At 50.2% G+C, this 13,460-nt stretch overlaps 4 protein-coding genes across 4 annotated transcripts; 1 reads left to right on the top strand and 3 right to left on the bottom strand.

Annotated features, from left to right (window-relative positions):
- Positions 1-10: 10 nt before the first annotated feature.
- On the bottom strand, positions 11-3,321 carry C8Q69DRAFT_81059 (putative OPT oligopeptide transporter). The gene is made up of 12 exons (XM_028634056.1): positions 2,715-3,321; positions 2,414-2,650; positions 2,209-2,355; positions 1,961-2,159; positions 1,395-1,909; positions 1,117-1,338; positions 1,016-1,069; positions 880-961; positions 712-828; positions 471-655; positions 365-415; positions 11-310 (listed from the first exon to the last, which is right to left on the bottom strand). The coding sequence occupies exons 1-12, from the start codon at positions 2,979-2,981 to the stop codon at positions 77-79; spliced, it is 2,310 nt and encodes a 769-aa protein (XP_028482720.1). The 5' UTR covers positions 2,982-3,321; the 3' UTR covers positions 11-76.
- A 340-nt stretch (positions 3,322-3,661) lies between these two features.
- Positions 3,662-5,163, top strand: C8Q69DRAFT_436916 (fructosyl amine: oxygen oxidoreductase; the record flags this gene model as incomplete). Its single annotated transcript, XM_028628569.1, has 2 exons — positions 3,662-4,754; positions 4,815-5,163. The coding sequence occupies 2 exons, from the start codon at positions 3,662-3,664 to the stop codon at positions 5,033-5,035; spliced, it is 1,314 nt and encodes a 437-aa protein (XP_028482719.1). The 3' UTR covers positions 5,036-5,163.
- Positions 5,164-6,022: 859 nt separating this feature from the next.
- Positions 6,023-7,792, bottom strand: C8Q69DRAFT_406693 (putative MFS peptide transporter Ptr2; the record flags this gene model as incomplete). Its single annotated transcript, XM_028628130.1, has 3 exons — positions 6,023-7,171; positions 7,224-7,441; positions 7,504-7,792. The coding sequence occupies 3 exons, from the start codon at positions 7,790-7,792 to the stop codon at positions 6,023-6,025; spliced, it is 1,656 nt and encodes a 551-aa protein (XP_028482718.1).
- Positions 7,793-10,502: 2,710 nt separating this feature from the next.
- C8Q69DRAFT_81007 (putative AMP-binding enzyme) lies at positions 10,503-13,160 on the bottom strand. Its single transcript, XM_028634055.1, has 5 exons — positions 12,677-13,160; positions 12,261-12,565; positions 11,291-12,198; positions 10,994-11,223; positions 10,503-10,922 (listed from the first exon to the last, which is right to left on the bottom strand). The coding sequence occupies exons 1-5, from the start codon at positions 13,008-13,010 to the stop codon at positions 10,873-10,875; spliced, it is 1,827 nt and encodes a 608-aa protein (XP_028482717.1). The 5' UTR covers positions 13,011-13,160; the 3' UTR covers positions 10,503-10,872.
- Positions 13,161-13,460: the final 300 nt, after the last annotated feature.

Below are 13,460 nucleotides of genomic sequence, written 5' to 3'. Positions count from 1 at the left end.
AAAAACAAGATACGGATGCCAAACTAAAACTTCCTTTACAACCTATCTGCTTATTGCCGTATTGACGTATCATAAATTAAGACCATGTAGAAGGCCCGAACGTCTGATTAGCACCCAATTCCTTCCACGGTGTCCCCTTTCCATCGACCGTGTTGCTGCTGACATTATTTCCCCACCATTTCAGAGAAACACCAGGCAGAACCAGGGTGAAGAAAATGACAATGGCGGACGTCGCAACACCCGAGTCGAGCGCAGCAGACAGAACGTAATTGTATTTACTCCACCAGTGAGGCTTTCGCGACTTAATTATCTGTGCTGATGTGTCAGTATAACTGCTGGTCTATTATGGAGTTGAAAAACACACCTTGTTAAAGATAAGACTGACGACGAACGCGGTGGAATAGTTGATACCAGTCTATGTCGTAGTCAGTATGGTCGACAATCAAAGTTCGAATGACATTATTTCTTACAGCAGGAGGAAGGTTTCCTGTCCCAGCGAAAAAGATGGGCCAGTGGACGGCGTTCAGAAATCTCGAAGTAGGGAACTTCTTGCGCAATAAGAACGTGATAATCGGCAGCAAGGCACCGATCCAGAACATATGCAGCAGGCCAGAATAGATCTTGCCAATGTTGTAGAGTCGACCAGGGCCGATGGCTACAGCAGAAACGATCAGCATGGCGACATACTAACTCCTGCGAGTAAACACGTACCTCCCCACAGAATTGCACTATTATAATTGACCCTACCCTGCGGGCAGGTGAAATGATCCGACTGATCGCTGGAACAAACATCCTTCACATGTCCCAGCATCCACAAGAGCACGCCATCTTCCCATACGTCAGTATATCTTGAAAGAATTACCGGGGCAAAGAGCTCACTTTGGGTTAAGGATCCAAGGATGCATGCAATAAGCTGAGCTGTGAACAGGGTCCGGCGAGGGATCTTCATGTACAAAGCCAGCTATCAATCAATCGTTAGAGTCAAGCTTGACCCAAAAGATGAGCGAGGTCGTACCTTCATATCGGCAGCATATATCATCGCTTGGCTCAGGCCGGTATATGCGTAGAACTGAAATTAATCAATACATGGTCCCTCGCGGATTGAATAGCACCAACCTTGAATATCAACATGACAAGAGGCTTCCCCTGCAAGAGATACCCGGAGATTATCTCCCCCAAGACGGTCAGAACGTTGCTGTTCAGGTTAGCGACTGCGTAGACGGTGCCCACAGGAATCACGTAGACAGCCGCCAAGGCGAATGTTAAGAAGATTCCCCAAAATGGAACCCCGGTATGCCAGACATATTGAACGAGGATGGATACAGCTATGACAATCAACTGCACTCTTGTCAATTATCGCATTAGCACAAATAAGAGAGCGAGCTATAGCTTACTGTCATACCGCCATACCACCACCACTGCACATCGGGGTAATGAGACATCAGTCTCGCATGAATATCCTTCTTGTTGGATCCCTTGAAGGTTTGTAGAATCTCCTTGCTATGATTCAGGATGACATGTGTGAGGAGACAACTAAGAACGGCAAATCCTACGCCGTATGACAGGGAAAAGGTCACGGGAAGATATAGCGGACTATACGATTGGTACTTCTTCTCGTCAAATTCGCCCCTGTCGTTCAGTATCCGGCTGGATTTGTAGATGCTCGCTGTGTTGTCGTATGCGTCCGATCCTGTGAGGGGTAGGTAGGAAGTATACCACACGCCGGTATAATAAAGAATGGGTGCGGCTACAGCATATATGCAGAGCCATCCGGCAAAGACATTAGCTTGAGCCCAGAAAGGGACAACTAATGGTGACGAGTTGTATGCAATCTGGCTCCAGTCGAACGTGGTAGGCAGATAGCCAAGACCCGTTGTCATCCCGAAGAGATTGTTGAGTACCTTATTGTCTGCACGCGCATCAGTACCTGGCGATCTCCTAAACCCCGCATCATACTCACTTGGTGCTGCCCAGCAAATAAATGCAAATGTACTCAGACCGGTGAACAGGAAACCTGGTAACCAATACCAGCAGAAACCGCCCACGAGGACATACAGAAAGAATCGATATCGGGATATCCGCCAGCCGTCAGCGACCGGATTAGCGCCACTATGCAGAGTCTCAAACAAGGCACAGTTTGCAAGTGTCGATGGCCAGATCTAAAATTTGAGTTAGCTTATACTTATCTGCAAGCTTCATGCACGTTACCATCTGTGGAGGCTCGACAATATATTTGTACGCTAGACCAGCCAAACCTAGACCGAACATCTGCATTGACAATGCCAACAGGATCTGGTAGCCCACCGGTGTGGACATGTGCAAGTAGACCTTTTGCGCTTGAATAATTGCGCTTGCCTGGTCTGGTCAGATTCATCTTCAACCATACAATACAATTTCAGGAGAAATGACAGACCCATGATTGGCCGAAGCTCAGATTCGACATGATAGTGATGACAGCATGCTCTTTGATGTTGAAGTGATGGTCTGGGTTCAACACGAAATTCCAACGCCCGAAAAGACGGAAAGTCTTCAGAGGGAGGGACTTCGCCAGCATACAACCGACAGGGTAGCTGACCAGCTGTGCTACCAATGAAGTTATCGTGACGCTAGGATATCGCATGGAAAAGAACTGATTGATTCCGGTTCCGACCTATACATACATGTTAGCTATTACCCGTATACAGACATGTATCTCACCAGTTTCGGCTGCGCACCAATGTAAAGACTACCCCCAGGAACCACATGCGGACAGTGTTGACGGGAATGCTAGGATCATCCGTGTTTGGTACGTTCGCGCGCACTTCCAGGTAGGGTGAATTGTCGGATTCCACCGTATATTCGACATTGGTCTCACCGATTGCGATCTCAATCGCCTCATCAGCAGTGACAGGTGCATGCTTAGGCTCTCCATCGCTGTAGGGATATTTGCGATCACCTCCCTCGATATCCCCTTCATGAGAAGCAGCTTGCGTAGACGCCATGGCCGGGTCAATCAACTTCAATTACTGAATGCAGCTGGGATCCTTCCCATAGTCCTTTCTGGCGGGCAGCCTTTATACATCGTGCACAGCTGTTCCGATGTCCGCCATCGCAGCAGTCGCTATCTAGAGCTCCACCAAGATACACGCTGGGAACGGTTCCCATGGTCCAGATAACCCATATTCCCCGTTCAAGGCGGGGAATTCCAATGCTTAGCGACCCCAGCTAGATCTCAGTCAGGTCCAAGCGAAGTTCTAAGGCGGGGAGGATGAATGAATTCAATTGATACGAACGAACTTCAAGTAAGGTCCAAGCGAGCCGGTCTGATTGGTCCATGGCCAAACTTCCCCTCTCCTTAAGTGACGGACGGTGGCCGAAACAACGTCTCGTGGCTCGATATCGTCTCCGATAAACTAGAAAATACCTGAAGTCAATGGGACCTCTTGTGGCGTGACTCGAGGAACGATCGCCTGGACCTTCTGAAACAGCAGCTTGTACAGAATTGCATGGAAATGGTAAAGTATCGCACTTCGTTATTCCTCCGTTATCGGTGAGACCGATTGTAAATATATAGCCATAGTTCGATAAGAAAACCACATCTTATATCGAGCTCTGGCAAAAAAACCGACCCTTCCTTCCATTACTCAAGACGAAAAACTCAGCAACAATCTTCCGAAAGACCATGTCAATACCTCAATCTTCAGCCATCATTATCGTCGGGGCAGGCACCTGGGGAACGTCTACCGCCCTTCATCTCGCACGACAGGGCTATAAGAACGTCACTCTATTCGATCGATATCCGGTACCTTCACCAATATCTGCTGGAAATGACGTGAACAAAGTCGTGTCTCCTGGGCAATACAGCGTTGACCAGGACCGAGTGGATGTCAACACGGCCCTAACAATGGAGGCCATGAGAGCCTGGATGACCGATCCTCTCTTCAAACCATATTACCACGACACCGGCCTGTTAATGTCTGCAACTACACCAGCTGGTATGCAACGTCTCGGTGTACGTGTAAGGCCCGGAGAAGAGGATAACATAGTCCCTATTGATCGACCGGAAGATTTCCGCAAGCTAGCTCCGCCTGGTGTTCTGCGCGGGGAATTCCCCGGCTGGAAAGGCTATCTGACCCGTAAAGGTGCTGGATGGGCACAGGCTCGCAATGCTCTTGCTGCAGCGGCACAGGAGGCTCAGCGACTGGGTGTGAAGATACTCGCAGGTGGTTCTGCAGGTCAGGTCGTCACGCTGATATTCGAGTACAACGACGTCAAAGGCGTTGTGACCGCGGACGGCAAAATTCACCGTGCAGAGAGAACAATCCTATGTGCTGGGGCAGCTGCAGGACAATTTATCGATTTCCAAGGCCAACTCCGTCCTACAGCGTGGACAATCGCACATATCGCATTGTCACCGGAGGAGCGAAAGCAGTATCAGAACATCCCCGTCATATTCAACATCGAGAAAGGATTCTTTTTTGAGCCGGACGAAGATGGCGAGATCAAACTCTGTGACGAGCATCCAGGTTACACGAACATGACCCGCTTACCGGATGGAGAGTTGGCAAGTGTCCCTTTCGAGAAGACGCAGATACCAAAGGAGTCAGAAGGTCGCATCAGAGCTCTGCTTCGAGAGACCATGCCTCAGCTGGCGGACCGGTCATTCAGCTTTGCTCGGATCTGTTGGTGTGCAGACACAGCGAATCGGGAATTTATCATTGACCGACACCCTAAATACCGGTCTCTAGTCTTAGGATGCGGTGCATCTGGTCGAGGTAGGTGGCGTAGCTTGTGATCTTGAACCACATGTATAGAGAAACTGACAATAAACCCAGGATTCAAGTATCTTCCTACTATTGGCCGCACCATCATAGATGCCATGCAGGATAACATACCGCCTAAGATGCACGAATGTCTGAAATGGAACCCAGGGGTAGCAGCCTCGCGTAACTGGGCCGACACCCTGGGTCGATTTGGAGGTCCGAACAAGGTGATGGACTTTGCGAATGTCTCTGAATGGACTGCAGTTCCACAAAGAGATCTTTCGAAGTTGTAATCATGTGGATATATCCTAGCTAGTAACGTGTGTAAACAAAATAGCTATTTAGAGATACTGTCCTAGATGTCTCCTAGTCAGGTAGCAGCTGCTAAAGAGAAACAGAGTTATGTTGAATAATATTGCACCTTACAGTAAATCTTCAGTACTAGATTACCGGAAAGCTTGATAAGCTGCGACAGAGCACCGATAATCAGAGAAAAGAGACTGCTTCTCCATCCTTCAAGTGGTGGCCAACTGCTCGAGATGCGGACATAACGACCTCACTGCCATTATTGGGAAGCGTAAATATCTTCCGCTGAGGCAGATGTTTGTATGTTTCCATGTGGAAATCTGCTCTTGGGGATGGATCATCTGGTACAAAACTATGATGATCAGTTCTTTTTCCCGCCTGGAGAAACTGTCAGTATACTCTTCCATTCCATTGACCATCTGCCGATAATGTGGGTGACGAGGCTGATTAGTCTTGGTCACAGTTTCTGGAAACGCGCTGTTCTGGATTGTGAGAGTTGATCTTCTTATTTGAGCTTCATGTCAGATGCATATTTAGTTTTATTTACTTATACTGATGGTAGCATTTAGAAGAGAAGGAAGATGAATATCAATGAGTCGCTGTGGTATCTTTGAATTTTTATAGTTTCTGTAACAACATGGAAGGTATCATCATCCACGATTCATCCCATCCAGAACCCCGACGCCTCAAAAGGATGCATGACCATTCAGAATCATTGCCAACAACAACAGTCACACGCTGACTGGCAGCAAAACAGGAAGAGTATAGACAAAATCAACTAGCATCGTCTTCCCAGCAGAAACATACCTCCAGACCGCACCATGCGATGTTTCGCCATATATCAGACAAACGGAACAATGGCCGCAATAACCGATAGGAACGAGGTTAGAGAAGAGAAACCATGCTTGCATAGGCATTTCGTTGGTATAGTGACGCGTGTATAATACATGAAATTAAGGAAGAAAAAAGAGCATCTAGTTCTTCTCCTCAGTCGGCGCCACAGGCGGGGGGTATTCTTCGGCATCTAGCGCGTTCATCTCCTCCTCCTTGTCATTCAGGTGACGGAAGAGGATGAAGAAGATAATACCGGTGGTGAAGGAAGCACAGGCCAGACCGACAAACATCCACAGAATAGCCGGGTCGTAGGCAACAGGCGTCAGGGCCTCACCGATAGCAGAACCGAAGGCGTTGGTCAGCAGATACATGGACTGGACGAACGACTTCATGGTCGGTGGGGCCTTGGTGTATGCGTACTCCAGACCAGACACGGAGGCGAAGATCTCGGAGATACCGATGAAAAAGTAGGCAGGGGTCTGAATGGCAATGTGCACGTGGTTACCCTGAGCGGTACCGTCCACTATTGACGCATCACACAGCGGCTGGTCATAGCAGGGACCGGAGCTGTAGATGATGTGCTGCACGATAGCAGCGTACATCATGGCCAGCGAAGCGACGATGAAGCCCAGAGAGATACGGGTGATTGGCTTGAACGGGATGTGGAGACGGCGCAGGAGCGGGTAGACGAGCGTCTCGAGGACCGGAATGAAGACGATGATGGAGATGGGATCGAAGTTCTGCATCAAGTCATTGGGGATGCCGTGGCCCTCCATCTGACCTGCCTGGGTGACGAAGTTTCCAGAGAACTGGCCGTAGACAACCCAGTAGATGGGATAGAAACAGAAGACGCGGCAGGCAACCAGGGCACGCTTGACCTCGTCGACAAAGTGGTCGTCCCAAGGGAGGCTGGTCCGCCTGCCTCCGTTGGCGGCCTGCCAGCTGGGCTTGGCTGCATCCATGTTGCGATGGACAACCATTAGACCAAGGGCCTTGAAGGCGTTGGTGATGATCGATCCCTGCGGCGGGCGGACAATGTAGTACTTGCGACCAACGATCAAAACAGCCGTACCGCAGAAGAACATGCACAGACAGAGCAAGTATGCGGACCAGAAGCCGATGTACAGCTCCATGTAAGGGGTCGCCAGCAGTGACAGAGAACCGAGGTTGATACAGCCGTAGAAAATCATATAGATACGCTGCACGGTGACACCAGGGTCGATGATGACACGCTCACCCTTGGGAGTGGTTTTGATAGCCATCTTCTTGCGGGTATATTGATCCGCAATCTGCAAGGAATTAGCAGTGGGACAGAAACAGGTAGGGTCCTTATCGACTTACCAGAGGAGCGACGTTACTCTTGATACCACCCGTTCCGATACCGATGACGATGATGGATACAACGAAGCCTCCCAGACCGGCCCCATGTGCCAGGGCCGTGGGGATCGAAGTGCAAACCAAGATCAGAAGACCGACGAGATAGACGATACAGAAGACCACGATGGCCTTGTACTTTCCCAGGTACTGGTCCGCAACAATAGCACCGAAAATAGGAGTAACTAATCATGCTTGTCAGTCAGGGCCCACGATGTGTATCCGGCCTTGCTTCCTCCTAACTTACCATAACACCAGAACTGGAAGAACGTCGACAGACCAGTGGCACCCTGGTGGCCCATACCCAGCGCACCACGACCCTCGCTGCCATCAAGAGGACGCTGGATGTAGTTCTGGAACAGACCCGACATGCCATAGTAGGTGAATCGCTCACTGAGCTCGACGGCGGCCACCAGCCAGGCGGAGAGGGGCAAGTGCTCTGCGATATGGCGCAGAGTGCGCTTCTCATCCTCAGTGGGCTCTTCGCCGTCAGGCGTGATGGAAGGAGCCTTCTCATCAACCTCACCCTGCACCATCTTCTCGCCGGTGATCACGTCCCGGTTCGTTGGCAGCGGGCCACCCAGCAAATCAGTCGGAGGATGAGCGCCCTCGACATTGTCGAACTGCTGGTGCAGCCTGTTCATGAGAGAGATCAGCCCACTCGTCCGATTTTTTGGAAATTTCACATCCAAGACACAACACGTCGCAGGGTCACTTACTACGCGGCCTCGAACTCGTGGTCTCCGGTCGACATGGTGATGGATGGGACACAGCCTTGTGCAGAGCTCTTCCCGGCGCAACGATCTGGGGGGGAGATTTTCGCACGCACACAGCAGACAAGGAGATCGTGCGAGAGCGTTCCCCGAGGGGGACTTATAGTCCAATTCCACTACAGACCAAGACTCCCGAGGATTGAACACAGACCGGGAGGGGCCTAGGCGCGCCCGCCGGTTGACACTGGCGGGCCGATCGATCGGGAACAGCAGGCCATCCACGAATCGCAAGTACGATACAGCGCGCTTGAGCACGACAGACTCGGCGCCGCCGAGCGGAGAGACCCAGAATGTAACGTCCAGAGAAGCAGCAGCAAGACAGGCGAGTGTTTCTGGAATCTTACCGGGTCGGGCTATCCTGGCGGAGCAGAAAACCAGCGCATTGTATGGTAAATAATATCTAATGGAAATCGTGCCTGGTACCTCTTTCAGTCGCCTGTTGATCCGTGGTCGCCTCTTATCTGCGGCGACTAACTAAGTACCATAGTGTCGCGTGAGACAGCAAGTCGGACGCATCTTTGTTTCCGGGACCCATGGACTTTGCTGTCTGGCCCTGGTCCGGAGGCTCTCGAGCTTTGCTGATTGCGGAGCGCTTGCAACTACCGGCTATACAACTGATGCTAGCCCGATCCTGTCATAGTTGTGTGCTCTGTCCTCCACTGTATGACTGGTGAAATCGGCAGTCTCAATTGCACGTCAATTCCGGGGATCCATGCTGAACAAACGAATCTCCAATCTTCGATCGGATATTCTCAATGACACGGCTGAAGTTTGTTGATTGAATCATGTCGCGCTCAAGCCCTGGGGAACAGATTGAAACCACCGGATAGCCTGTTCTCCATCCTCGAAACGGTAATTCCTACGCGAGGAAAGGAAGATACCAAAAACACCCGATGCCAACCGCCGGTTCTTCCTTTCGTGAGCGGTTCTCTCCGCTCTTTTTTTCCCCGCGTTATCATGCTGCAGGGGCCTCCTTTTACGAAAGGCAATTTGATGATTTTGATCACAGCTGTAGCATGTATTGGTCGGTACCAGCCGCTCTCTGGCTTGCTGTCTGCGATCTCGCGGGCAAAAGCTCAGACCTGGTGTGTCTAACCCGCTAGTCGCTGTAACGTTGCACGATCAAACGAACGCACTGTCGATCGTCCTCCACGCATCCGGTGACACCCACAGAACCGGTTCAGCTATGCTGGCATGTATGGCAGTTATCTATGGAACTCGCTGCAATCAGGATGATATTATTGCCCTGATTCGCTGTCCCTGTTGGATGTCTTATCATTGCAGCTTTGCGGACTTTGCTCGCCAACCAAGCCAGTCTTGACAAGAAGCCCGCTCCGGGACTAGTTGTATAACGAGTATAGCTCCGAGTTCCTCTGTTTCTTGGCAAGCTGGCTTGAAGCCACGCTTCTTGGCATCTTCTCTCGCTCAATAATCTCATACCGTACAGTAACCGTCGAGTACTCCGTGCTTCTCCACCCGTTAGTCCCTTTCCAAGACGGCACCAGCATGGACCGTGCCATAGACAGGCTTGGTGAAGCTTGACGGTGCTTAGCAGGCGCAGCAAAGACCAGGAACGACCCCTTCTGGTATCCCAGCACGCGTTGGAGTAAGACACACTTGAGTGGACTAGATATTATTACCAACATCCAGTGTGGTGTAACATGTCGATCAGCTAGCTGTAAGTACAGTACATACACAGCCCATATCATAAGTGAGACTTCGAAGTCGTAGAAAGAAATCAACGTCTGTTGTTCTTTTTCTTCTCTTCGAACAGGGAGATTAATTAATTAATCAATTAATTTAATTCGCACAAAAAACACCCAATCACCGCTCATCTCCGATTGGTCCGTATCAAGTCTTGGCATTCCTCCTTCCGCAGCCAATCAAATCCCACCGTTCCCTCTCTCTCTCCCTCTCTCTCTTTTTCTCTCTCAGAGATAACAAATGCAACTCCAACATGCACAAGGAGTCGCCTTTCCTTTATCGCCTTTTCTCCCTCCCTCTTTCTTCTCGTATCTTCAATACACCTCCATCTCAATGGCCAGGTCTCATCTGCGCTCCGGCCCCCTATCTATCAAACTTCTCCCGCTGCTGCTACAATGAATAACTGTGGCGCCACAGCCACTGCAACCCTGCTGTCTGTGTGCAAGGAAAAAAATTAACTACAGTGGAACGAATCCTCTATCGCTGAATACAGATACATATCGAATGCCAAGACTGATCACGCTGATTAATAATAATCTGGAGTAGAAACAAAGACTATGTAGTTACCACAGGACTACAAGATAGAACATAAGCAAACGCCGGCTTCTTACCTCACGTGGCACTTTGAATATTAGTTAGTTGTGGGGGGGCGATGGGGAATCGGGGATCTCGCTTAACCATGCTATCTCGAGACTGGAGATGGATGCTAGTGACCATCTAGATCTGGATCGGTCTGTGTTTCTTGGTATCCTAATTTTACCGGATAAAATCTTTACGGAGTGTTGGGCGGAATTATTGATAATAATGAACAATTATTATTGTGCCGCAGGCTAACTAACTAACTATCAATGACAGGAATCTTGGCAGGCGCCTCAATAATTTACTACTGGTCATTGTTTTATGGTACTTCCGCTGTTATCAGGACTCTGGATTCTCGCGAAACTACGGTAAACGATATTGCGGAACTCTTGGCCTGATCCACTGGTTATGTTGTTGATAAAGCGAGGGTTCCATGGTTCCACTCAGGGTTCGAAGATGGCAGCAAGGTGTGTAGGTGATCTTTCGAAATTGGTATACACTACTATCTATGGTAACTATCCTCATGTACATCACATCATATACAGAAGAACTTCAGGCGTTTACGCTGCCTGGTCTCCAAACACTTCCTTGACTAAAGACTTCTTGTTCACTGTATCCGAGTATCGAGATGCGTGGTTAGCAAAATGAAGATCTTGTACAGTTGCTCAGAGATAAACTCACCCTTGCCCATTGCGTTCCGCGGGATCTGTCCCTCAATGACCTTCATTTCATGAGGAATCTTATACGGTGCAAGGCGGTCCTTCAATGCGCGCCGCATATCCAGGGCACTAAAAGGTTTGCCTCCCTTGCCGCTCGTCTGTCCCTCCGGCGTGAGCACGACGATGGCGACGACCTTCTGGCCCCATTGTTCAGATGGCAGACCGACAACAGCCGTTTCGGCGATTTGAGGACTACAAGGTCAGTTAAGTTTTCAAAACGAGCCGGACCAGAGGGGAACTGTGAAGAGAGCAAACGCACAGTGATAATAGTTCTCTTTCCACTTCCAACGCGCTGATCTTCTCACCACCGCTCTTGATGATATCCACGCTGCGACGGCCTTGGATAAAGTACATCGGACCCCGTGCCCATTCTCCGCTGGTACCCTTGCCGGCTCCTTCGACGTGTCGTCGGACGGCAACGTCTCCTGTCTTGAACCATTTGCCTTTACCATCATCACTGTCCATGAAGGTCTCGAGTGTAGCCTTCTCATTGCCCCAGTACTCCCGGAAAATGGTAGGTCCTCGTAGTTGGATCTCGCCTTCGCGTTCCCGGCCTTCAGCGTCGAGCTCCTCCCCTGGCTTGATGACTTCATTCTTATCGGCATCGTACAGACGGGCTTCCACAGATGGGAGAGGCCAGCCAACACTACCATCCACACGGTCCGCAAAGTCGAGCCCGCAACTGATGGCCATGCCAACTTCAGTCATCCCATACCGCTCCAGTAGGATATTGCCATTGCTGAGTTCCTTCCAGGCTCTCTTAGTCGGGCTGGGAAGGGCAGCTGAACCGGAAATATTTAGACGGAGATTCTCCGGAGAGATGGCCTTTCGGGCTGCCTCTTGTGTAGCTGGAGGAAGAGAAGGAAAACTAGACATGAGTCTGTTGTAGATAGTCGGGACGGCGGTTAGGAAACTGATCTTGTTCTTATCTGCCGTCTCGGGCAGGAATGGAGCAGCAAGCCTATTCCAAACAGCCGTGGGGTTGAAAGGGAACATGAACTCAACCGATGAGCCCGCTAAAAGAGGTGTCAAAATCGCATTGACAGTACCATGAATGTGATGAAGCGGAAGCAGGTGGAGGAGGTAGTCGTCGGGGGTGTACTTCCACGCTTCGATGAGGGAGTTGGCCTGGGCTGTCAACGCAGATTGCGGGATGAGAACGCCTTTCTTCGATAATAGTTAGATAATGGACCACGAGTCATAGCACATGAAGCCCAAACATGGCTTACCGGCCGATTAGTCGTCCCAGAAGTATACAACATCATTCCGCCCTTCAACTCAGCGTCGTGCAGATTCTGGAACTCCACGGATTCTGTAGAGCTGGCGTCGGTCATGGTCTTTTGCCTTAAGTCGAAAATTGGCTCCCTCTCTAGACCTGTCTTCAAAACATCCTCCGCTTTATTCTTGTATTTCTCCGTAGCAACTAGCATCTTCGCCTGGGAGTTATCCATAATATACTTCAGCTCACTGGCTGGGAACGCAGGCGACAGCGGCAGCGCAATCGCATTGCTCGCAAGGATAGATAGCAACGTCACTAGAGAGCGACCCAATTAGCAAAAGACCGTGCCTTCTACATCTATATAGCATCCACAATATTTGCAACCCATGAATACCAAAACAGAACAACGGGCGGGAGAGCCAGTACCCACGTAGTCATATCCATTCTCCGCGAGGAATGCGACACGCTCGCCTGCAATCCCGTTCCCCTTCGCAGTCAAATGTTCCTTGGTCTGGAGTACATCTCCCACGAGGTTGTTGTATGTGAATGAGCGGCCAGAGACGCTGTGTACGACGGCGGTGTGCGACGGGTCATGATCGCGAAGGGCGCGGAAAAGAGGGAGATTTGGCAGGGAAGAGAGACTTCGAGATCCGATTGCTGGCTGTCCTGGACGAAGGAATCTGGTGTTGTGGCAGGAAGAAGACCGTAGTGTTCGCGCGGAGCTGCGCGCAACAGCGGAAAGGAAGCTGCGGAACATCATGGAAGCTGCTCAATGGCCAATATCAATAAAGGAATTGACTAGTAGTTCCTTGATGACATTGTAATGATAAACTGAAGGCTAGGGTTAGCTGCAAATTTCATTCGCAGCAAGAGACAACAGGACTCTGTTTGTATCTTCATGTGCTCAAATGTTTCCCATCAGTGACGCAGCGGCGGAGCATCGGCCGAGATGTTCAGGTCTTGGCGCGCAACGCCGATCAACCGCCGGCTTCGGGGTAGGAACAAAGTTATCAATCAGCATCTTATCACACTCAGCACGAGTCTTAGAATAGATATTATTGAGTTCAGCTTTGCTTTAAGGCGCCATCTAGCATCTACTAAGCTTTCGACCCCCGCTGTGGTGGAAGCCGTTGATACCTTATTCCAATATCCATCCTCATCTGACCTAGGTATCTATAGCCCAACCAGCACCTGCAGTTGCCAAGTGTAA

Source organism: Paecilomyces variotii (assembly GCF_004022145.1).
Source record: "Paecilomyces variotii strain CBS 101075 chromosome Unknown C8Q69scaffold_11, whole genome shotgun sequence".
Taxonomy (NCBI): Eukaryota; Fungi; Ascomycota; class Eurotiomycetes; order Eurotiales; family Thermoascaceae; genus Paecilomyces; species Paecilomyces variotii.
This window is presented reverse-complemented; position numbering and strand designations above follow the sequence as displayed.